This window comes from Corythoichthys intestinalis, chromosome 15, assembly GCF_030265065.1.
Source record: "Corythoichthys intestinalis isolate RoL2023-P3 chromosome 15, ASM3026506v1, whole genome shotgun sequence".
Taxonomy (NCBI): domain Eukaryota; kingdom Metazoa; phylum Chordata; class Actinopteri; order Syngnathiformes; family Syngnathidae; genus Corythoichthys; species Corythoichthys intestinalis.
In genome coordinates, this window is record NC_080409.1 from 50,737,320 (window position 1) to 50,757,315 (window position 19,996).

Below are 19,996 nucleotides of genomic sequence, written 5' to 3' on the forward strand. Positions count from 1 at the left end.
CTTACTACACATATTAATTTTGACTTTTCTTTTCACAAATTTGAAAAAAAGGTTTCATTAGGACCTTATTTTTCAAATTTTGGGATTCTCTGATAATTGCTTCATGTTGCAGGTATTTAAGGGATAAGCAACATTACTCCGTGTGACTCTCTACTTCCAATTTCCTAAAATGGCGACAATCAACAAAAAAAAGTTGACTGTGACGGCCGACGCTTCAAGGATAGGTGGAAATTGGACTATTTCTTCACTAAAATACGCAACAACTGTGTCTTGCCTCATTTGCAAAGAGACAGTCGCTGTTTTTAAAGATTTCAATGTGAGGCGATATTACCAAACAAGACATGCTGACATGTACGACAAGATTACAGGAAAGATACGCAGCGAGAAATTGAAGCAACCTGAAGCTAGTTTAATTTCACAGCAGTAGTATTTTGCAAGAGCCCGAGAGTCGAATGGGAACGCCGCAAAGACTAGTTGCGAGATTGTTGAAATTATTCATTAAAAAAATAATAAAGCAAATGCAACACAATGAATGGCTTGCTAAATTTTGCTTAAATATATTGTTCTACATAAAGGACGTCAGCCAAGGTCGGCCTCCCACATTTTTACCACGCCAAATCTGGCCCCCTTTGCAAAAAGTTTGGACACCCCTGGATTAGGATAGCCTGGTTTTATTTGCTTAAGGGTTTTTAATGTTTTTGGGTTTGCTGGACTTTTATCGCGGTGCAGTTTTTGTTGCATTTCTTTTTTTTCTTAATGTCATTGTATAATACTTTCCTTCCTTCTATTTATCTTGAGCCATGTATTGTTGTAAATCACTTTCAGGGCCTTTCAGGTTTTGTAAAGGGCTATATAAACAAATTTGATTGATTGATTGATTGATTGATTGATTGATTGATTGATTGATTGATTGATTGATTGATTGATTGATTGATTGATTGATTGATTGATTGACATATTACCACAAATTATATGCAAATATTTTAGGAAAGGTTGAAAAGTTCCATAGTGTTGCTTTAATTAAAAACCTGATCCTTTTCACCCAATTCCAATCCTCTGAATAATGGCATGATCGGCCTGATTTCCAATTATGTGACAGGTATATCTCAATAATTATGTTGTTTGAGCCCCCCGTTACTTGAAAAGTAAATCTTGGAGCAAAAAACAATGATCAACACCACTGATCTAAGCAATGTTCTTGATATTGTACATAGCAACAACTTCAGTTTAGTTTTTCACATAAATCCAACTTTGTTTTCTGTACGGTTCACGATTTTAACTAGGGCTGCAGCTATCGAATATTTTAGTAATCGAGTAATCGACTGAAAATTCTATCGATTAATCAAGTAATCGGATAAAACAAATATATTTTTAGGTGAAGAGCAATTATAAATATACATGAGAAAACAAGACATTTCATCTAATCTTGAACCATTTTCAGTCAATCAATGTCTTTATTTTTCATGTAAATTGTTGACAACAGCCAACAATTGCATCTCAGATGTAACTAGAACAAAAAAAAAGACTAATTCACTGCTTTCACTCAAAAAGCCTTTAGATTTAATATATATATATATATATACACCTAAAAATGCCATTACGCTTGATAACACACATCACTTTAAAGTTTGGATTTTTTCCCAAGTGTTTCATTTGAATTTCTATTTGTGTCAAGCCATTTAGTCTAAACTCTAAGTCCTGATAGGATTTTGAGTTTTTCCAGTGTTCAAAATAAATGTATGATACAGGCTGTATTGGAGCACATTAGGGACCAGTGCTACTTGGTGTTTTATCCAGCAATGACTACTGAGCTAAAATTGATAGTTAGCATTATTGAGTTTTTATTTTACACCCTCATCACTCCACAATGCTATGTTATGTTAAAGCCTGTATGTAAGACACGTTAGCCACGCATCGACAGTGGTCATAATTAATAGAAACCTAGCCCTCCGCAGGGCTAACGTTGCGTGAGCTAGTGACAGTAACGTTAATCTTATTTATTAGCGCTTAGCGCTCTTTATTAGCGCTTAGCGCTCTACTGCTTTAAGATGGCGGCTGTTTACCAACGCTGCCCAGACGCGGCCTAGTCTGTCATTTCGCATCTAGTTCAACATACATGTGATCTCTATGAGACTCATCAGACGCTACCTGCTATCAACTAGCATCATGCGGGCTAGTATTTAGCAACTTCTGCGTCGATTGTTGCGGCTGTTGGCTGATATAAGTTTTTTATTTTTTTATTTATTTTGTGCTTATTCCTCTACGCACGTGACATCAGCGCGTTATCCCGCATTAAAAGTAGTCCGAGCAAAACGTGATGCTTAGAGCTGTCAAAATAAACGATTACTCGAGGTGAATAAAATTACTCGGATCAGTTTTTAAACTCGAGTTACTCGAGTTGCTCGAGTATTCGTTTCAGCTCTAATTTTAACTAACCTTCTATGGTAACCACATCCCTCTGACTTTTAGCATTGTGATCAAGCCGATCCTCTTCAGGATCTTCCCCCGCCTCGCCGCGCCTCTTGTCGGGGCGACGGGTGACACTAGCTGCGGACAGAGCACCAGACCTGATGAACTCCTCCTGCTCCCTCAGGAGATCCTCCTCCGAGCCGCCTGGTTTGGGACGTCGCAGCATCCCTGTGTATAAAGAAAGAAACGATCAGTTCGATTTTCATATCTTACTTTTTCACTCAATGTCACATTGAGACTGACAACCAATCAACTCACATTCATTCTAGAGCTGAAAGGAATACGCGAGCAACTCGAGTAACTCGAGTTTAAAAACTGATCCGAGTAATTTTATTCACCTCGAGGAATCGTTTAATTTTGCCAGCTCTACGCCTCACGTTTTGCCCGGACTGCTTTTAATGCGGGACAACGCGCTGACGTCACGTGCGTAGAGAAAGAAGCAATAAAAAAAAATTAAAAAAAACATTACTGCAGCCGACAGCCACGACAAACTACGCCGACATTGCTAAAAACTACGCCAGCATGATGCTACCGTAATATCAGGTAGCATCAGATGCGTCTCATAGATATCACATGTATAGAGAATTAGTTGCGAAATGACAGACTCGGCGGCGTTAGTAAACAGCCGCCATCTTAAAGTAGTAGACTTCTCAACGCTTATAAATAAGATGAACGTAACTGTCACTCGCTCACATAACATTAGCCCTGCGAAGGGCTAGGTTTCTATTAATTATGACCATTGTCGATGCATGGCTAAGGTGTCTTACATACAAGCTTTATTTAATCTGTGAAAACATAGCGCTGTAGAGTGATGAGGGTGTAAAATAAAAACTTAATAATTAGGGCTGTCAAACGATTAAAATTTTAAATCAAGTTAATCACAGCTTAAAAATTAATTAATCTTAATTAATCGCAATTCAAACCATCTATAAAATATGCCATATTTTTCTGTAAATTATTGTTGGAATGGAAAGATAAGACGGATAAGTACTGTATTTGTTTATTATAACAAATCACCAAGATAGCATTAACATTCTGTTAAAGCGATCCATGGATAGAAAGACTTGTAATTCTTAAAAGATAAATGTTAGTACAAGTTATAGAAAGTTTATATTAAAACCCCTCTTAATGTTTTCGTTTTAATAACATTTGTAAAATTTTCAATCAAAAAATACACTATTAGCTCGCCATTGTTGATGTCAATAATTACACAATTCTTGTCTTGCCTGGCACGGCCAGACTGTTCTCCCTGTATTTTTCAAACACTGAGAGAAAAGTCTGGGAACCAGCCCATTAACGGCCTCTCGAGCAGGTACAAAATCAATCGACAAATCAGATTTGTTTATTTGCGTGACACGTTCTTAACGAGCAACGTCACTCTTGCGCGTCGGAAGTCGTCTCCACAACAACACAGATGGTGAACAGGAGAGCCGAGAATATGTTCCAATCCACGGTAAAATCAGTTTTAAATTACCAAAAACAAATCGACACGAGTCATTGACAACAGTGTGTCTCGCGCTAGCCATGTTGAATAAACTCCGCTCTCCTCGTATGTTTACTTCCGCACGCAAGGTCCTCGTCCTGCCCTCGTCGTTTCACTAACGTCACGTCTGCCCGTCGCTGATTGGTCCACTCCGCTGTCTGTTTGCTGTGGCTTGCTCCGCCCTGGAAATTGTATCCACTGAATGGTAGCCAGACTCAATAGCTGGAACAGCGGTGAGTCTGGTGTACCAGGCAAACACAATTTTCATGGTGCTGAACCCATAAAATCAGTCGCACCCAAGCACCAGCAGAGGGTGACAAAACTCCAAAAAACACAAGTAACAAATGCACAAGGCCCTGTGCTGTCATTTTAATCTGTTTGAGCGGGGCACGTGCGTTAATTGCGTCAAATATTTTAACGTGATTAATTTAAAACATTAATTACCGTGATAATTTTGACAGCCCTATTAATAATGCTAACTGCCAATTTTAGCTCAGTAGTCATTGCTGGATAAAACACCAAGTAGCACTGGTCCTTAATGTGCTCCTATACAGCAGGTGTCATACATTTATTTTGAACACTTTAAAAACCCAAAATCCTATCAGGCCTTACAGTTTAGACTAACTTAAAACTTAACTAGAACTTAAACATTGTTTGACACAAATGGAAATTCAATTGAAACACATAGGGAAAAACACCAAATTTTTAAGTGATGTGTGTTATCAAGTGTTATGATATTCTTAGGTAAGAAATATATATCTTTAATAAAATCTAGATGTAATTTGAGAGAAAGCAGTGAATGAGTCTGGCCGTTTAAAACAATGTACATCAAAACTAAAGACATTGATTGACTAAAAATGGTTGAATATTAGATGAAATGTCTTGTTGTCTCATGTATATTTATAATTGCGCTTTACCCCCCAAAAAATGTTTTATCCAACTACTCTAGAATTTTCAGTCGATTACTAAAATAATCGATAGCTGCAGCCCTAATTCATACATGTGGGAAATTTAGACTTGGGTCTTTTCAATTAAAGACGATTCCTCCATTATTTCTACAATATGCCATCTTAAATTAACTCATAGCATGAATGTGAACGATAGCATGCTGTACAGACGTCAGAACCAATGTTACCTCTGCTTCTAGGACTGAATTAATCACGACTTCAAACTAATTAACAAGCATCAATTGTTCCATCACATGGCAAAGTTTGCATCCGAATACTACAAAGTGAACCGAACGTTTTCATTCTTTTAAACGCAACAATTTTCCAATATATGTGGAAACTATCTTGTTAAATTATCAAAACAACCACTGCACTATTATAGAGATGTTTTAAAAGTGACCAAATGATAGAGCTAACCTTTAGCTGTGCGATGACAAACTAGCGAAAACACGGAAGCTCTTCAATGTGACGCAAGGAAATGCGGTTTTCAAAATAAAACCCAGCTCAGAAAACGGAAGTGATTTATACTATTTAAAAGACTTGGAAAACACGTCGTTTATCCTCACATTCATATCAAACCAAGGCATTTTCCGCTTTCAAACTTAATGGCGAAATAACCTCCGTTCGGAATGTAAATACCTGATTAAACTAAGCGTTACGGGAAAGCGTTGCGCGGGGCAATTTCAAAATAAAAGCCTAGAAATGTATTACGTAGCTCTTTGGGAAGACGTGGTTTTTCAGCTCCCAAAAGATTTGCGGATGTTGCCATCACGCAACCCGAAGACATTTTCATCATGACTCCTTCCCTTTGTGCAACAGTGAAAGCGTGCAAATAAGGTTAAATCAGGTCAAGTCCAAGCCCATTACTACCGTTGACTTTTTTCTCCGACTGCACGATGGTCAACCTTTGCTGTCTCTGCTGCGGTGAAATCCCACAACCCCGCCCCCCTCGCTCGGGACCACCACGGGATCCCCCCATCATCACGATGCAGCTGCAGACCACCAGCACTACCACGAAGAGCAGATTGGGAAAGCGAGCCGAGGGGGATACTAACGCACGCGCATGCACGAGAGGACAAGCCGACCAAACGGAGTGATCGTGCACTTGCCTCCTGACATGCAAGAAGTGCAGGATGCTCTCCTCCGACCTGGACTCTGCGGAAGACAGCGAGGCCAGCGCGCTCAATGATGCCGAGGAAGAGGAGCAGGAAGCGGACACTCCAGCCGAGAGTGATGTGGGGGAGGTACAGTATATACACTCACAGGTTCACTCGCACCATTTTCATGAGATCCCAAATTCGGCATTTGGCAATGATGAGTTTTGATCACTATTGATTGTAGTTTGCAATAGTGTGCAAATTTGCTTATTTTTCAAATGCGGGCATCTTTGCACTCCGTTGTAAGTCACTGCGAAATCAGTGGTAATGTACTGTATAATTCAAGATGACAATAATAAATGCAGAAGAAAGTCGAAAAAAAGCAGAGTGTCTCCGTTTCGAATGTTGCTTTTTTTTTTCCTTCTTCTTTTTTTAAACACTTTGGGCACATTACAATTTACATTACATTCATCTGTACATTTGGATGTTGTAGACATATGCTACTCCAATTAATTTTAACATTTGTTGCCAATTAGGATGCTATATTTGCATTATTCTGACTGTGAGTATTGCCTCGACGTGTATAATTATTCATTCCCAAGGCTAATTGCATCAGGCATGGCACACTAGTTAGGTACCGCAAATGTATTCTTAAATGCAAGGGCGTAGGTTTGGTCTCAACATTGGCAGGGACGATATTACTGCATAACCTGCATGTACATTTGGGGCCGGGACATAAATAAGACCAAACAGATTATTGAACGGGGGTCAGGGCTAAATTTCTCATGAATATGAACCTAATTAATTGATAGGCTTAATTGGGGGTCAGCAACCCGCAGCTCAAGAGCCTCATGTAAGCTCATTAGTCTGGAGGACCAAGAGTGCAAAAATGAAATAAATACACAATTAAATTAATTATTAAATTAAAATTAAAATGCTTAAATTTCAATATTTATTTATTTATTTATTTATTTATTTTAATATTTATTTCAAGATTTATTTCACTTTTTATATATATACTAGGTGTGTCAAACGATTAAATATTTTATTCGAGTTAATTACAGCTTAAAAATTAATTCATCGTAATTAATCGCAATTAATCGCAATTCAAACCATCCATAAAATATGCCATATTTTTCTGTAAATTATTGTCGGAATGGAAAGATAAGACACAAGATGGATAGATACATTCAACATACGGTACATAAGTACTGTATTTCTTTATTATAAAAATAAATCAACAAGATGGCATTACCATTATTAACATTCTGTTAAAGCGATCCATGGATAGAAAGACTTGTAGTTCTTAAAAGACAAGTTATAGAAATTTTATATCAAAACCCCTCTTCATGTTTTCGTTTTAATAAAATTTGTAAAATTTCCAATCAAAAAATAAACTAGTAGCCCGCCATTGTTGATGTCAATTATTACTTACACAATGCTCATGGGTGCTGAAGCCTATAAAATCAGTCGCACCCAAGCGCCAGCAGAGGGCGGCAAAACTCAGAAAAACACAACAAGTACACCTTTCACTGTGCTCTCATTTTAATCTGTTTGAGCGGGGCATTTGTGCGTTAATTGCGTCAAATATTTTAACGGGATTAATTTGAAAAAATAATTACCGCTCGTTAACGCGATAATTTTGACAGCCCTAATATATACCTCAATTTTTATTTATTTCAAAATGAATTTCTTTAATCCAATACATATGCATTTATCTATTTCAATATGTATTTATTTATTTCAATATTTATTTCGATATTTATTTATATATTTCACTTTTTATTTATTTATTTCAATAATTTAATTATTTAAACATTGATTCTTTTTTTTTTTTTAAATTTATTCCAATATATATTATTTATTTATTTTAATTTTCATTTACTTATTTCATGATTAATTTTTTACTTTTAAACTTTTTTTTAAACTTTTTATTTATTTCATTCTTGCACTCTTGTTCCCCTTGTACCACATGAAATAATTTTATCTGTCATTGGCTCATCAAACTTTACAATCTGGCTTATTTACATCTTTTCGATGTTCATCAATGTGCTCTGTCCCTATTACATGAATAAATAAATAAATGAATAAAAACATGGCAGCATGGCAGCGATTGATGAGGTTCTAATGAGCTCTCGCTCGTGATAAACCGCCGTGTAAACTACGTTCTCAGGATCCGAATTTCCTGCGTCAACGTTTTGTACCAAGTCTAACATGTCTGTTATTAAATCCAGAGAAAGCTCATGCAGAACCCCAGTGCCCGAAAAAAGAATGAGGCCTACAAAGAAAAGAACAGTGCCTACGGTCAAACATGGTGGAGGTGTTTAGGTTGTTTTGCTGCCTCTGGAACTGGGTGCTTTGACAGTGTACTCAGATCAATCTCCGGGTCAAGGATGAGATCCTGCCCCAAGTGGAGGAGTTCAAGTATCTTGGGGTCTCGTACACTAGTGAAGGTAGGAGGGAGCGGGAGATTGACAAGCGGATCGGTGCAGCGTCTGCAGTGATGAAGACTCTGCACCGGTCCGTACTGGTGAAGAAGGAGCTGAGCCGAAAGGCAAAGTTCTCGATTTACCTGTCGATCTATGTTCCTACCCTCACCTATGGTCACGAGCAGTGGATCATGACCAAAAGAACAAGATCCCGGATACAAGCGGCCAAAACGAGCTTCCTCTGCAGGGTGTCCGGGCTCTTAGAGATAGGATGAGAAGCTCAGTCATCCGGGAGGGACTCTGTGTCGAGCAGCTACTCCTCCACATTGAGAGAAGCCAGTTGAGGTGATTCGAGCCTCCCTGGAGAGGTGTTCCGGGCATGTCCCACCGGCGAGAGGCCCCTGGGACGACCCAAGACACTGGAGCAGAGGTCCCCAAACTATGGCCAACGGGTCGCATACGGCCCGCCTCCACATTTGGTCCGGCCCCTGAACAATTTTTAAAAAAATTTTCTCAATAGTGTTATTTATTCCCTGGCTTTTTTTCTGTGAAGAACCCAGAGAGGATTGTTTGGTTATTATCTATTTAATTAATGGTGTTATGATATGATATGATATGATATGATATGATAAGATATGATATGATATGATATGATATGATATGATATGATATGATATGATATGATATGATATGATATGATATGATATGATATGATATGATATGATATGATATGATATGATATGATATGATATGATATTATAATATATTATATTTTGGGCTGTCAAACGATTAAAATTTTTAATCGAGTTAATTACAGCTTAAAAATTAATTAATCGTAATTAATCGCAATTCAAACCATCTATAAAATATGCCATATTTTTCTGTAAATTATATATATTCTGTCAAAAAAATTGTTGGAATGGAAAGATAAGACACAAGATGGAATATATACATTCAACATACGGTACATAAGGACTGTAGTGGGCATTTCACTCTACTGTCATTTAAATCTGTCTATGCTGTCCTCACTCCGAAGCGTCTACTTTTTCCAAAGCTAGACAGCTAGTGAACGACGCCTTAATAATAAGACTTCTTACTTTTTCATCTGATTTATTAATAAAATGGCCTCAAACCATTGTCCTCTTTAGACCATAGTGAAACTACAAAAAAAAGTACACAAGCATTGCATTAGCAACAACGCTAGCTTAGCACGCTATACAGGTTCATTAAACATAAATAAAAAGCGTCTCATACACAAAATAGAACATTTCGCTTACTAACATTATATGTACATTCTTTACAACAACCATACTTACAGACAAATCTTGTCCAAGGATCATATAAGCACAACATTATAACGTAGGCGTCAGCCCGAGACGTCGTGCAGCCATATTGAACTGGCAAGAAAGCAATAAACCATGTCGCAAAGCGACCACAAGAGTTCGCTGTTAGACAGGACAAAAAACCTTGCTGTAAAACTTACCAAAAGGCAGAATACTGTCTGAGCGGGACATGTGCGTTAATTGCGTCAAATATTTTAACGTGATGAATTTTAAAAAATAATTACCGCGTGTTAACGCGATAATTTTGACAGCCCTAATATATTAAAAACAGGCATGGCCGATATTTTTTTGCTGATTCCGATACGTTGAAAATGACGTGATCGGACCCGATCGATCGGCATCTTCTCTAATACTAATACATCTATTCGATGCTACTGGAAGTATGAAAACTCCAGTTCAAGTGCGAACATGTCAAGTTATCAGCTGCCAAAGGGTGTATCATTTTTTTGGGGGGACACCCTGTATATGACTTGGTGAAGTCTTGCACGGTGAAGTCCAGTGACCATCATTTGAACATCTCAAAAGCTATTTTATCTTACCGAAAGGTTCAGACGGAAATGGCGAGCATCAATTGAATTCCTCTGAGGTTTCGTCCCTTTGATTTAGTACGTGCTTAGCTGTTGGAAATCCAAATAATTTACAGCTTGTGATCATTCACGAACATTTGGGTGACAGGTCGTGATATCACTGCCATGTTTTAAGAGGCTCATTGCTCTAAGTGGCCCATTCCTCACCATGCTTTTCTATTTCTCTCTGCAGCAGCGTCCAGCCAAGCAGTCTTTGGGTGCCTGCGTGTGCCGCGAATCTCACTGGCGCTGCTTGCTGCTCTCCCTGCTGATGTACAGCTGCCTCGGCGCAGTCAGCTGGTGCCAACTAAGCCGCGTCACCAAGATCAGCTTCAACTCGGCCCTCACCTTCACGGCTTCCTTCTCCTCGTCCTTGCAGAGGGGACACCACCCCGGAGGTCACTCCATGATCTACCACGACAGCCCTTGCTCAGACGGCTACATCTACATCCCTTTGGCCTTCCTTCTCATGCTCTACATCTTGTACATGGTAGAGTGCTGGCATTGCCGGGCCCGCAGCGAGCTCCAGTGCAAAGCGGACGTGGACAACGTCTACGAACGCGTGGCGCAAATGCGGCAGGCGGAGCCGTGCATTTGGTGGAAAGCCATAAGCTATCACTTTGTGCGCAGGACGCGTCAAGTGACCCGCTACCGCAACGGGGACGCCTACACCACCACGCAGGTGTACAACGAGAGAGTCAATACGCACGTGGCGGAGGGCGAGTTCGACTACGGTCGCTGCGGGATGAAAGACGTGTCCCGTGATCTGAGAGGGTTGGAGGAGCATCCGACGACTCGCCTGCAGTTCACCAAATGTTTCAGTTTCACCGAGGCGGGGCCGGAGAACGATTACCTCAACCAGCGGGCTCGGTTCTTCTCGGAAATCGAAGGTTTGGATGATTACATGGAGGCCAGGGAGGGGATGCAGCTCAAGAACGTGGACTTCAGGGAGAACCTTATCGCTTTCGTGCATCCGGATAAGATGCCTTGGTACACCTCGCAAGTAGCCTTCTGGCTAGCTGCTCTCTTTATGCTCTCGTGGCCTCTGAGGGTGCTTATCGAGTACCGCACGGCGTACGTGCACTATCGCGTTGAGAAACTGTTTGGAATGGACTACATTTGCAGCAGTGACTCTCCTCTGGATGAAGATGGGAACGTTAGCTGCGCTATTCCCAGAGTTGACACGCTGGACAGCACGGAGTTGGAGTGGCATATTCGCTGCAACCGCCAGGTGATTCCTAGTTACTCCGAGGCTATGCTGATCAACATGAGCGCGGCCGACTCGCCGCTCGGCACTGAATGCACCACGTCTTCCAACTGCTATCTCCTGGATAGCAGCCCCACCACGCAGAGCTACGGGGCCCTCCAGTCGGGGAGGGAAGGCGGACGCGGTAGGACGAGGAGGAGGACCGTCACTAGCTCCAGCTGCTCTTCTCTCTTCTCCTGCCAGGGAAACCGCTTCCGATCCCGCCTTTCATTGGCCACGTCCCGCTTCTCCTTGTGCCGCATGTACGGGTCGCGTCGCACGGTGGCGCTATGGAGGAGCCGCAGCAGCAACATGACGGACCCCTGCTGCGCGGACGAGCAGGGGCGCCAGTCGGACTCAAGCCAGCTGGCACTCAGCGACAGTCCGCCTAATTACAGCGATGCGAGATTCTTCCCGGTGCTGATAGTGCATGGACCTGACGGGTGTGGGGGCGAGGATGGCGCAGGGGGGCAACAGCATTGTTACATACGACGGGGCTCGTCATGTGTGGAGACAGCCCTGTGAGGAAGTGACTTGATTTATGTAAATACAGAAACATAGGAAAATGGACTTTTGATAAATATCTTTCCAAAATTTAGGCAATAATAATTTTGAAACCTGCCATGAAAAACAGATAAACCATCATATTTTTTTTTTCTATGGTCAACCACACTTGACGAGATATTATTTCATTCATATTTGTCTTGTGCCGTGTTTGGCGAAAACACTGTTACTCACACTGTACTAATATCAGCCGAAATTTGCGCTACCAGGAACTGAATTTGGAGAGTTAAACTGAATTTGAATTAGGGCTGCAGCTATTGATGATTTAAGTAATCAATTACCGTATTGGCCCGAATATAATACGGTGTTTTTTGCATCGAAATAAACATTAAAAAAGAGGGGGTCGTCTTATATTCGCGGTCTAGACATTATAACCATTCCCGACGCTAGATGCCACAAGATATCATTGAAGCGATGTTCTGTCATGACAGATCTCAGCTACTCTTTTTAGTTTAACCAGTTTGCATTATTTTTAGGCTTGTTCCGATCATGGTTTTTTGCTCCCGATCCAATCCCGATCGTTTTAGTTTGAGTATCTGCCGATCCCGATATTTCCCGATCCGATGCTTTTTTTTTTTTTTTTTTTTTGTGCTCCCGATTCATTCCAATCATTCCCGATAATTTTCCCCAATCATATACATTTTGGCAATGCATTAAGAAAAAAAGGAATAAAACTCGGACAAATATATATACATTCAACATACAGTACATAAGTACTGTATTTGTTTCTTATGACAATAAATCCTCAAGATGGCATTTACATTATTAACATTCTTTCTGTGAGAGGGATCCACGGATAGAAAGACTTGTAATTCTTAAAGGATAAATGTGACTTTGTATATTGTGACTAAATATTGCCATCTAGTGTATTTGTTGAGCTTTCAGTAAATGATACTCTAGCCGTTTAACTGTTCTGCCCAAATGCATGATGGGAAGTGCAACCATGACTGTGCGTAGTGGTACCAATTGATATATCTTCTCTGCGTTGGGAAGTAACATAGGGTGTTAAGGAAAAGATCAACCACTACCGTTCTTCCCCACATTGCTTCCCACGATATTTCTAATTATTGAGACAGGGATTTTAAGGCTTTAGCCAATTAAAAAGAGGCTCCAAAGACTGCCAAAATTCTCTCTACTCATTTTACGCTGCCTGTTAGCTCTATATACAGGTAAAACGGCACCATTATAGATTGAATGCGACAATGCTTGAGTGGGTCGTGCAGCGCATGCGTTAATTGCATTAAATATTTTAATGTGATTAATTTTTTAAAAATTACGCGATAAATTTGATAGCCCTACTTTAAGCCAAAACTAAAGACTCTGGATGAATGTAAGACATTTTGTCTGTAACGTTAAATACAATTAGAAAATGATTTAATTAAAAAATATAAATATATTAAAAAAAGGCATGTCCGATATTTTTTTGCCGATTCCGATACTTTGAAAATGACGTGATCGGACCCGATGCCGATCGATCGGGACATCTTTAATTATTTTATTATGTTTTTCCTTATTCAGATTTGTTTCAAGACTACAGTTACAGTTAGACTTCACTTTAAGGGTTAATGCAGTTATTGCAATTTTGTTGTTTTATCACAATAGATTGGTTTGTTTACATTTCAAAAACCAGAAGCCATTCATTCACGAATGTGATTGCACTTTAGTTTACATATTTAAATGTTCAGATATTAAGATTTGAATGAGGCAAAATAACATGCTTTTTCTCTCAAATATATTGTAATAATCATTGGTTTCGGATGTACTGTCATTATTTTCTGTATAAAAATTAATTTGGTGTTCAAAAAAGTCTTTTTGTCAAACTTGAGTCTTGAAAAAGAGGGGGTCGTCTTATAATCAAGGCCGTCTTACATTCGGGCCAATACGGCAATCCATCGATTAATTAGTTCGAATAATCAGGTAATCGGATTACGAACATTTGCAGAATAAATTTTAGGAGATATAAATAAAGAAACAAGTGCCTGCAATAACATTTAGTTTTGCTGGCTAAGATTGGACTCTCAAAAGAGCATTAATGTGAATACAAAATAAAATTCCTGATTTTTTCTTAAAACTATGCAGAATTGCACTTTCATTTCACAAGAGCAATAAATGCAACCAAACCTATGTTAAAATATCTCTGTTTAGCAAACAAACAAATGAGGATCTAAGTACAACAAAAGAACAATTGGCAAACCTGCAAAAGTCGGCTAGCTTAAATGCTATGAAATGCTGACATTTTTTTCCCCTCAAAGCTCTTAACAAATCATTCAAACACATATTTCCACAAAAAAACTGCCAATTATACTTCTCAACTAACTCATAAATGCATAAACAAACATAATAGCTCAAACAAAAACATACTTTATGTTGGTCTTAACAGTATGGAGCCCCTAAAGGGACATAGACAGAAATAAAACAAATTTTAGCAATCTGGTGCGCACCAGATAAACATTAGCATTATATAGCATTTAAGCTAGCGGACTTTTGCCATGCAAGTTAGCAAGTTAACCCCTTTTGTACTGTTTATTGTCTGTTTTCAGTTGTGGTTGAATACTTGGGGCGAGTTTATGTGATTGTTTTTGATGATGTGCGGACGCTAATTGATACATGCTAATCTATTGTTATTGCTGTATCAGCAGCTACTTGTAAACACAAATTTGAATTGCCGTTATTGAAGATATGACTGATTTCATTTCATTTTAGTTTCATTCTGCAAGTGTTGATGTCATGAGCAAATGAATAAAGTCAGCAAACCACACTGACGTCTGACATCGTCATTTCGGAGCTTAGCTCACTGTCTAGCAAGGACTTAGCTCCAACGTCTTGGCGAGGACAGTACAATGACGTATCATACATGTTTTTGGATAGTGTTTTTTAGAGGGTGTTTTGATGTATTTAAAGGGTGAATTCCAATTTAAGCGGAAATCCGGGTTACCTCGTGTGTTCCGAAATTTCCAGGTTCGTGGTGAATCAGTAACAGGCACACTTTTGCTCAATAGAAAATGTTTATTGATTAGAAAATGCAGAATAAATGAGATTCATTGATTACAATCCCACAAGAGCAAGCATCAAGTATCAAAAACAAGCATAACAAATGTCAACGATGACGCTAGATTTGAGTTTGTCAACCCCAGAATCCCCACGCTACGTTACAGCACAACCAAGTGTCCCCTAGCAATGAAAATCGCTTACCGTGACAAATGAGTGGGAAGCCAGCAACACTCCGGCAGAGCGGCAAAGGAACAAAGCAAGGCGATCCTGTCCGTGACGCCACTAATGATTTCCGAAATTTCGAGGTCCGCCAGCGGGTCATGTACGGATCGCCCGGCTTTGTCCCTTTGCCGCTTTACTGGAATGTTGTTGGCTTCCCACTCGTTTGTCACGGTAAGCAATTTTCATTTCTAAGGGACAACTAGTTGTGCTGTAACGTAACGCGGGGATTCTGAGATTGACAAACTCAAATCTAGCATCACGTTACCATTTGTTTGCTTGTTTTTTATATCTGTTTGCTTGCTCTTTTGGGATTGTAATCAATAAATCTCATTTATTCTGGATTTTCTAATCAATAAACATCGTCTATTGAGCAAAAGTGTGCCTGTTACTGATTCACCGCGAACCTGGAAATTTCGGAAAACACCTCGCCAGTGCAGGAACTGAACTCGTTCGTAAACCAGGGACTACCTGAAGTTATTTAGAGATATCGGGGTACTTAAAGGGTTAATTCCGATTTGCGGAGTTCGTTCGTAACCGGGGGACTACATGCACTTCTGCTTTGTTATGTCCCACCTACTGCAATGTTTTTGGAAGAGCTTAAAGTGCGTATGACAACAAAAAGCATGTTTATTTCATATTTGACGCGGTGTTTTATTCTCCTGAATGAAATGGACTGCTTGGATGTGTGTGGAAATGATCGTTTTATATATTCAATTTCTGAATCCCGCGCCATGAAAATGAGTGACTTAGGGCTCCAGTCTTGGGTTTAGGACAAATGTGAATGTGACGTCACACGGGTCAGCATCTCGCAATAGAGCATTGCTTTATAGCATGCATATGGACTGCGGATTCAGTTGATTTTGGGGATTAATTTGTTTATTTTTCGCAGCGCGCTAGCCGAACGGCTGCAGGCTTTTGTAGCTGCACCAGGGAGAGGCGTGTGAGCTTTTTTGGGTTTTAGAAAGTTTCCGTTCACCCTGATATCGGCCAAGACAACTGTGGGACCACTGGACTTACGAGGAAGTGAGTAAACATTGTGTTTTGTATTATGTCAATTACTGGGATCATGGCACTCGTTTTAATACGGAGGTGGCTTGCATTTTGTGGCTGACAATGCTCCTTGTCCACCGAGAATGCCAAACACACCCCCCGCCGGGAAAGTGCTGTACTCTGCTTATTGCCCTCTTCATGTGCCCGGTGTTCTGTCAAATTTCAACCTCATCAGCAATTGCAACTTTGTGTTAAAAATAGCCGCGAATACAGCGATTACAAAATAAACACTACAAACTTTCTTTAAATAAAGGACTATTTACGTTTGATCATGGACTGACATGTAGAAAAGTTCTCCTCAGACACATCCTGACTTGTTAACTGCACAACAACTGCACGCCGCTCTCACAGTGTTTACGTCCTTCGCCTTGTAGTAAAGCATTATTTCACAGCATATTCGTGTAAACCATTCGGCAGCTACGTGCTCCTCCGACGTCGGCCGGTTTCCCCGGCGAACGAGCTCTCTTGCCCGCAGCAGGGTAACGAGTCCGACGAACCGTAACTTGCTCGTTGCCGTGCGGGTTGCCGATTGGCAAAGACAATCAACAACACGCCGCCGTGTGAAATGATCCTGGGTTGTTTTGTGTGATTTTTCGCTTTGAAAGCCGAGAATAAGACTGAAACAGCACTCTTTTCGGGTTAGCAAATTGGCTATCTGTCACACCTCCTGGTTTCTTTATGCTCTCCGAAACCGGGGCAGGGAAATGACATAGAACTCCGGTGGCATAAAATATAGTTTGGGAGGTGCAAGAAGTGGACCATTTTGACCATTATGAAGTAATTTTGCCATGTCGTACTGAATAAATACATTTTTAATGTTTCATATTCAATTTAGCACTAGACTGTTATTTGTCATGACCATAACATTTATTTAGCAATTGGGGACAAATACTTCGATAAAAAGAATATCCTATAAAAATATTGGAGTAGAGAGATTAAAACGACCTTAGGGGTCTAGATGTTTCATAGGAATCTAACAAATCAAGCATGTATTTTGGTCCAAGGCCATTAAGTGTTTTGTAAACGAGCAGTAGTATTTTATAGTTTATCCTGTCACTCACTGGAAGCCAGTGTAACGATTTCAAAACCGGTGTAATATGGTCCAGTTTCCTTGTATTTGTGAGGACTCTGGCTGCAGCATTCTGGACTAGTTGCAGCTTCCTGACTGATTTTTTATCAAGACCTGTAAATATACTGTTGCAATAGTCCAATCTGCTGAAAATCAATGCATGCATAAGTTTTTCTATGTCTTGTTGAGTCAGAAGCCCCTTAATTCTGGCTATATTTTTTAGCTTCTTCCACCAGGCTGTCAGGGCTCTGAACTCCCTCCCTGCACTACCCCTTCGTACCCCTCTACCTTCTGCCAAATAAGGTAACCCCCCCTTCCATCAACCCCTGCCGTCCAATGCAGTAGCGTACTTTAATAGTCACTCAGGACTGTTACATTCAGCAAATGCAAACAAATGCACTACCTAACTTCAAGTCACTTTTGCACACATCTTTTGCACCGTATTACATTTTTAAATTATATTCATTTTGTTTGTACATAGTCCAGTTGCTATTTTATTTTATTTATTTTTTTATCTATTATTATTATTTCTTTATTTTTTTATGCTCTGTGTTATTATACGCATGTTTGCACGTGGGGAGAGAGGAAAGCAATTTCATCTGTGCTGTATGTTCTACGTATATGCATATTTGACAATAAAGCTGAACTCGAGGTGGTAATAAGCAGATTTAGTGACGGACTTTAGATTGCTATCAAATTTTAGGTCTGAGTCAATAATTACGCCAAGGTTTCTGACTTGATTTGTAGCTGTAAGTAACATTGTGCTAAGGTGCCTGCTTATCTTTGACCTTTCCTTTTTTTGGCCCAGTCATAGTAACTTCTGTCTCCTCCACAGTCTTCTGTCCTAAAAGACTAATTTCTCATCATCTACACTTTACCAAATGGTTATATATAGTCTAATCGTTTAAAAATATGATTCTAATTCACATAATAATGCTATTTAAGACTTTTTATCCTACCCTACGCACTTTAAAGTGCTTGTGACACGAAAAAGCATGTTTATTTCATAATACACGCGGTATTTTATGCTGCTGAATGATATGGACCGCTTGGATGTGTGTGGAAGCGATCGCTATATTTATTTAGTTTTTTGAATCCCGCGCCAGGAAAATGAGTGACTTCCGGCTTCGGTCTCGCATTGAGGAGGAGGGCGCTGTGACGTGTACGGTAGAAGACGTCCTCTTCACGCTACAGTGTACTGTTGTGTATGAGGACGAAGGATTCAGCTGATTTTGCGGATTAATACTTTTATTTTTTGCATCACGCCAGCCAAACGGCTGCAGAAAAATCATTCTGTATGCGGGAGAGGCGTATGCGCCTTTTTGGAGTTTCAAAAGGTTCCCATTCACCGTGGATATTTACTGTGGGACCATTGGACTTACAAGGAAGTGAGTAAACATCTTGTTTAGTATTATGTCAAATACGAATACAGTGATTACAAAGTAAACACTATAAAATTCCTTTAAATAAAGGACTACTTACGTTTGATCATTGATAGGCATGTAAAAAGCTATCCTCACGCTCATTAGCAGTTAGCTGTTAGCACGTTAGCTACACAACAATTCCAGCCACCCTCCTCCAGGGAACGAACTGTAAATTGCTCTCCGCCGGGCGGTTTGCCGATCCGCAAAGAAACTCGACAACCGGGTCGTCATGTCAAATAATCCAGGCTAGTTATGTGTGATTTTCCACTTCGAAGACTTTGAAACATCCCTCGGTTCGGGTTAGCATGTCGGCTAGCTGTCACTCCTTCTGGTCTGTTTACATTCTCCGAAGCCGGGGAAGGGAAATGACATATGTCCGATTTAGGTGTCATAAAATATCGTTCGGCAGGTGTGACAGTAAAGGTAAAGTCGACTGTTTTGACCATTATGGAGTAATTTTGCCATGTCGACTTGAATAAATGGATTTTTATTATTTTATATTCCATTTAGCACAAGTTATTTGTCATGACCATGCCATTTATTTAGCAATTGGGGAAAGTACTTGGGTAAAAAGAATATCCTGTAAAAATATTGAAGTAAAGAGACAGAAACAATGACATTTTGCCGCTCTCTTCGTCGCGTTTTCCTCATTGTGAATAGTTCCCCCTCGACGGGCTGACTGGTCCTTCTCAAGCCATTTATATAGCTATTGGGGAAAATACTTGGATAAAAAGAATATCCTGTAAAAATATTGGGAGTAGAGAGACTGAAACAATGACATTTTGCAGCTCTCTTCGTCTCGTTTTCCTCGTTCTGAACAATTCCCCCTCAATGGGCTGAATAGTAAAACCGATGAGCCTAGTCTACCGCTGACGTCATCCACCTGTTGGGGACGCTAAAGCCCTATAATTGTAGGCGTGGCTAACCGGCAGATTAAAAGACTAATTTCTCGTCATCTGCCCTTTGCTAAATTGTTGTATATGGTCGAATCGTCTCAAAATAGGATTCTAATTCACATAATAATGCCATTTAAGACTTTTTTCTGGTGTCGTATGCTCTTTAAACTGTTATGAGTTATTTTATTGTGAAAGGGAAG

At 39.9% G+C, this 19,996-nt stretch overlaps 2 protein-coding genes across 4 annotated transcripts in view; one reads left to right on the top strand and one right to left on the bottom strand.

Annotated features, from left to right (window-relative positions):
* Positions 1-5,383, bottom strand: part of rpap1 (RNA polymerase II associated protein 1) — a 50,895-nt gene extending 45,512 nt beyond the window's left edge. For 2 of the 3 annotated variants that reach the window (XM_057860249.1, XM_057860247.1), the window contains exons 1-2: positions 5,317-5,383; positions 2,437-2,637 (exon numbers count right to left, since the gene is read on the bottom strand). In XM_057860249.1, coding sequence (XP_057716232.1) covers positions 2,437-2,635 — 199 coding nt within the window. In that variant the 5' untranslated portion in view covers positions 2,636-2,637; positions 5,317-5,383. Of the gene's footprint in view, positions 1-2,436; positions 2,638-5,087; positions 5,208-5,316 lie in introns of those variants that run through there. The other variant, XM_057860248.1, reaches the window with a different exon arrangement.
* A 254-nt stretch (positions 5,384-5,637) lies between these two features.
* On the top strand, positions 5,638-14,893 carry si:dkey-13p1.4 (transmembrane protein 151B). Its single transcript, XM_057859627.1, has 2 exons — positions 5,638-6,143; positions 10,528-14,893. Exons 1-2 carry the CDS (start codon positions 6,033-6,035, stop codon positions 12,103-12,105), a joined length of 1,689 nt encoding a protein of 562 aa, XP_057715610.1. The 5' UTR covers positions 5,638-6,032; the 3' UTR covers positions 12,106-14,893.
* Positions 14,894-19,996: the final 5,103 nt, after the last annotated feature.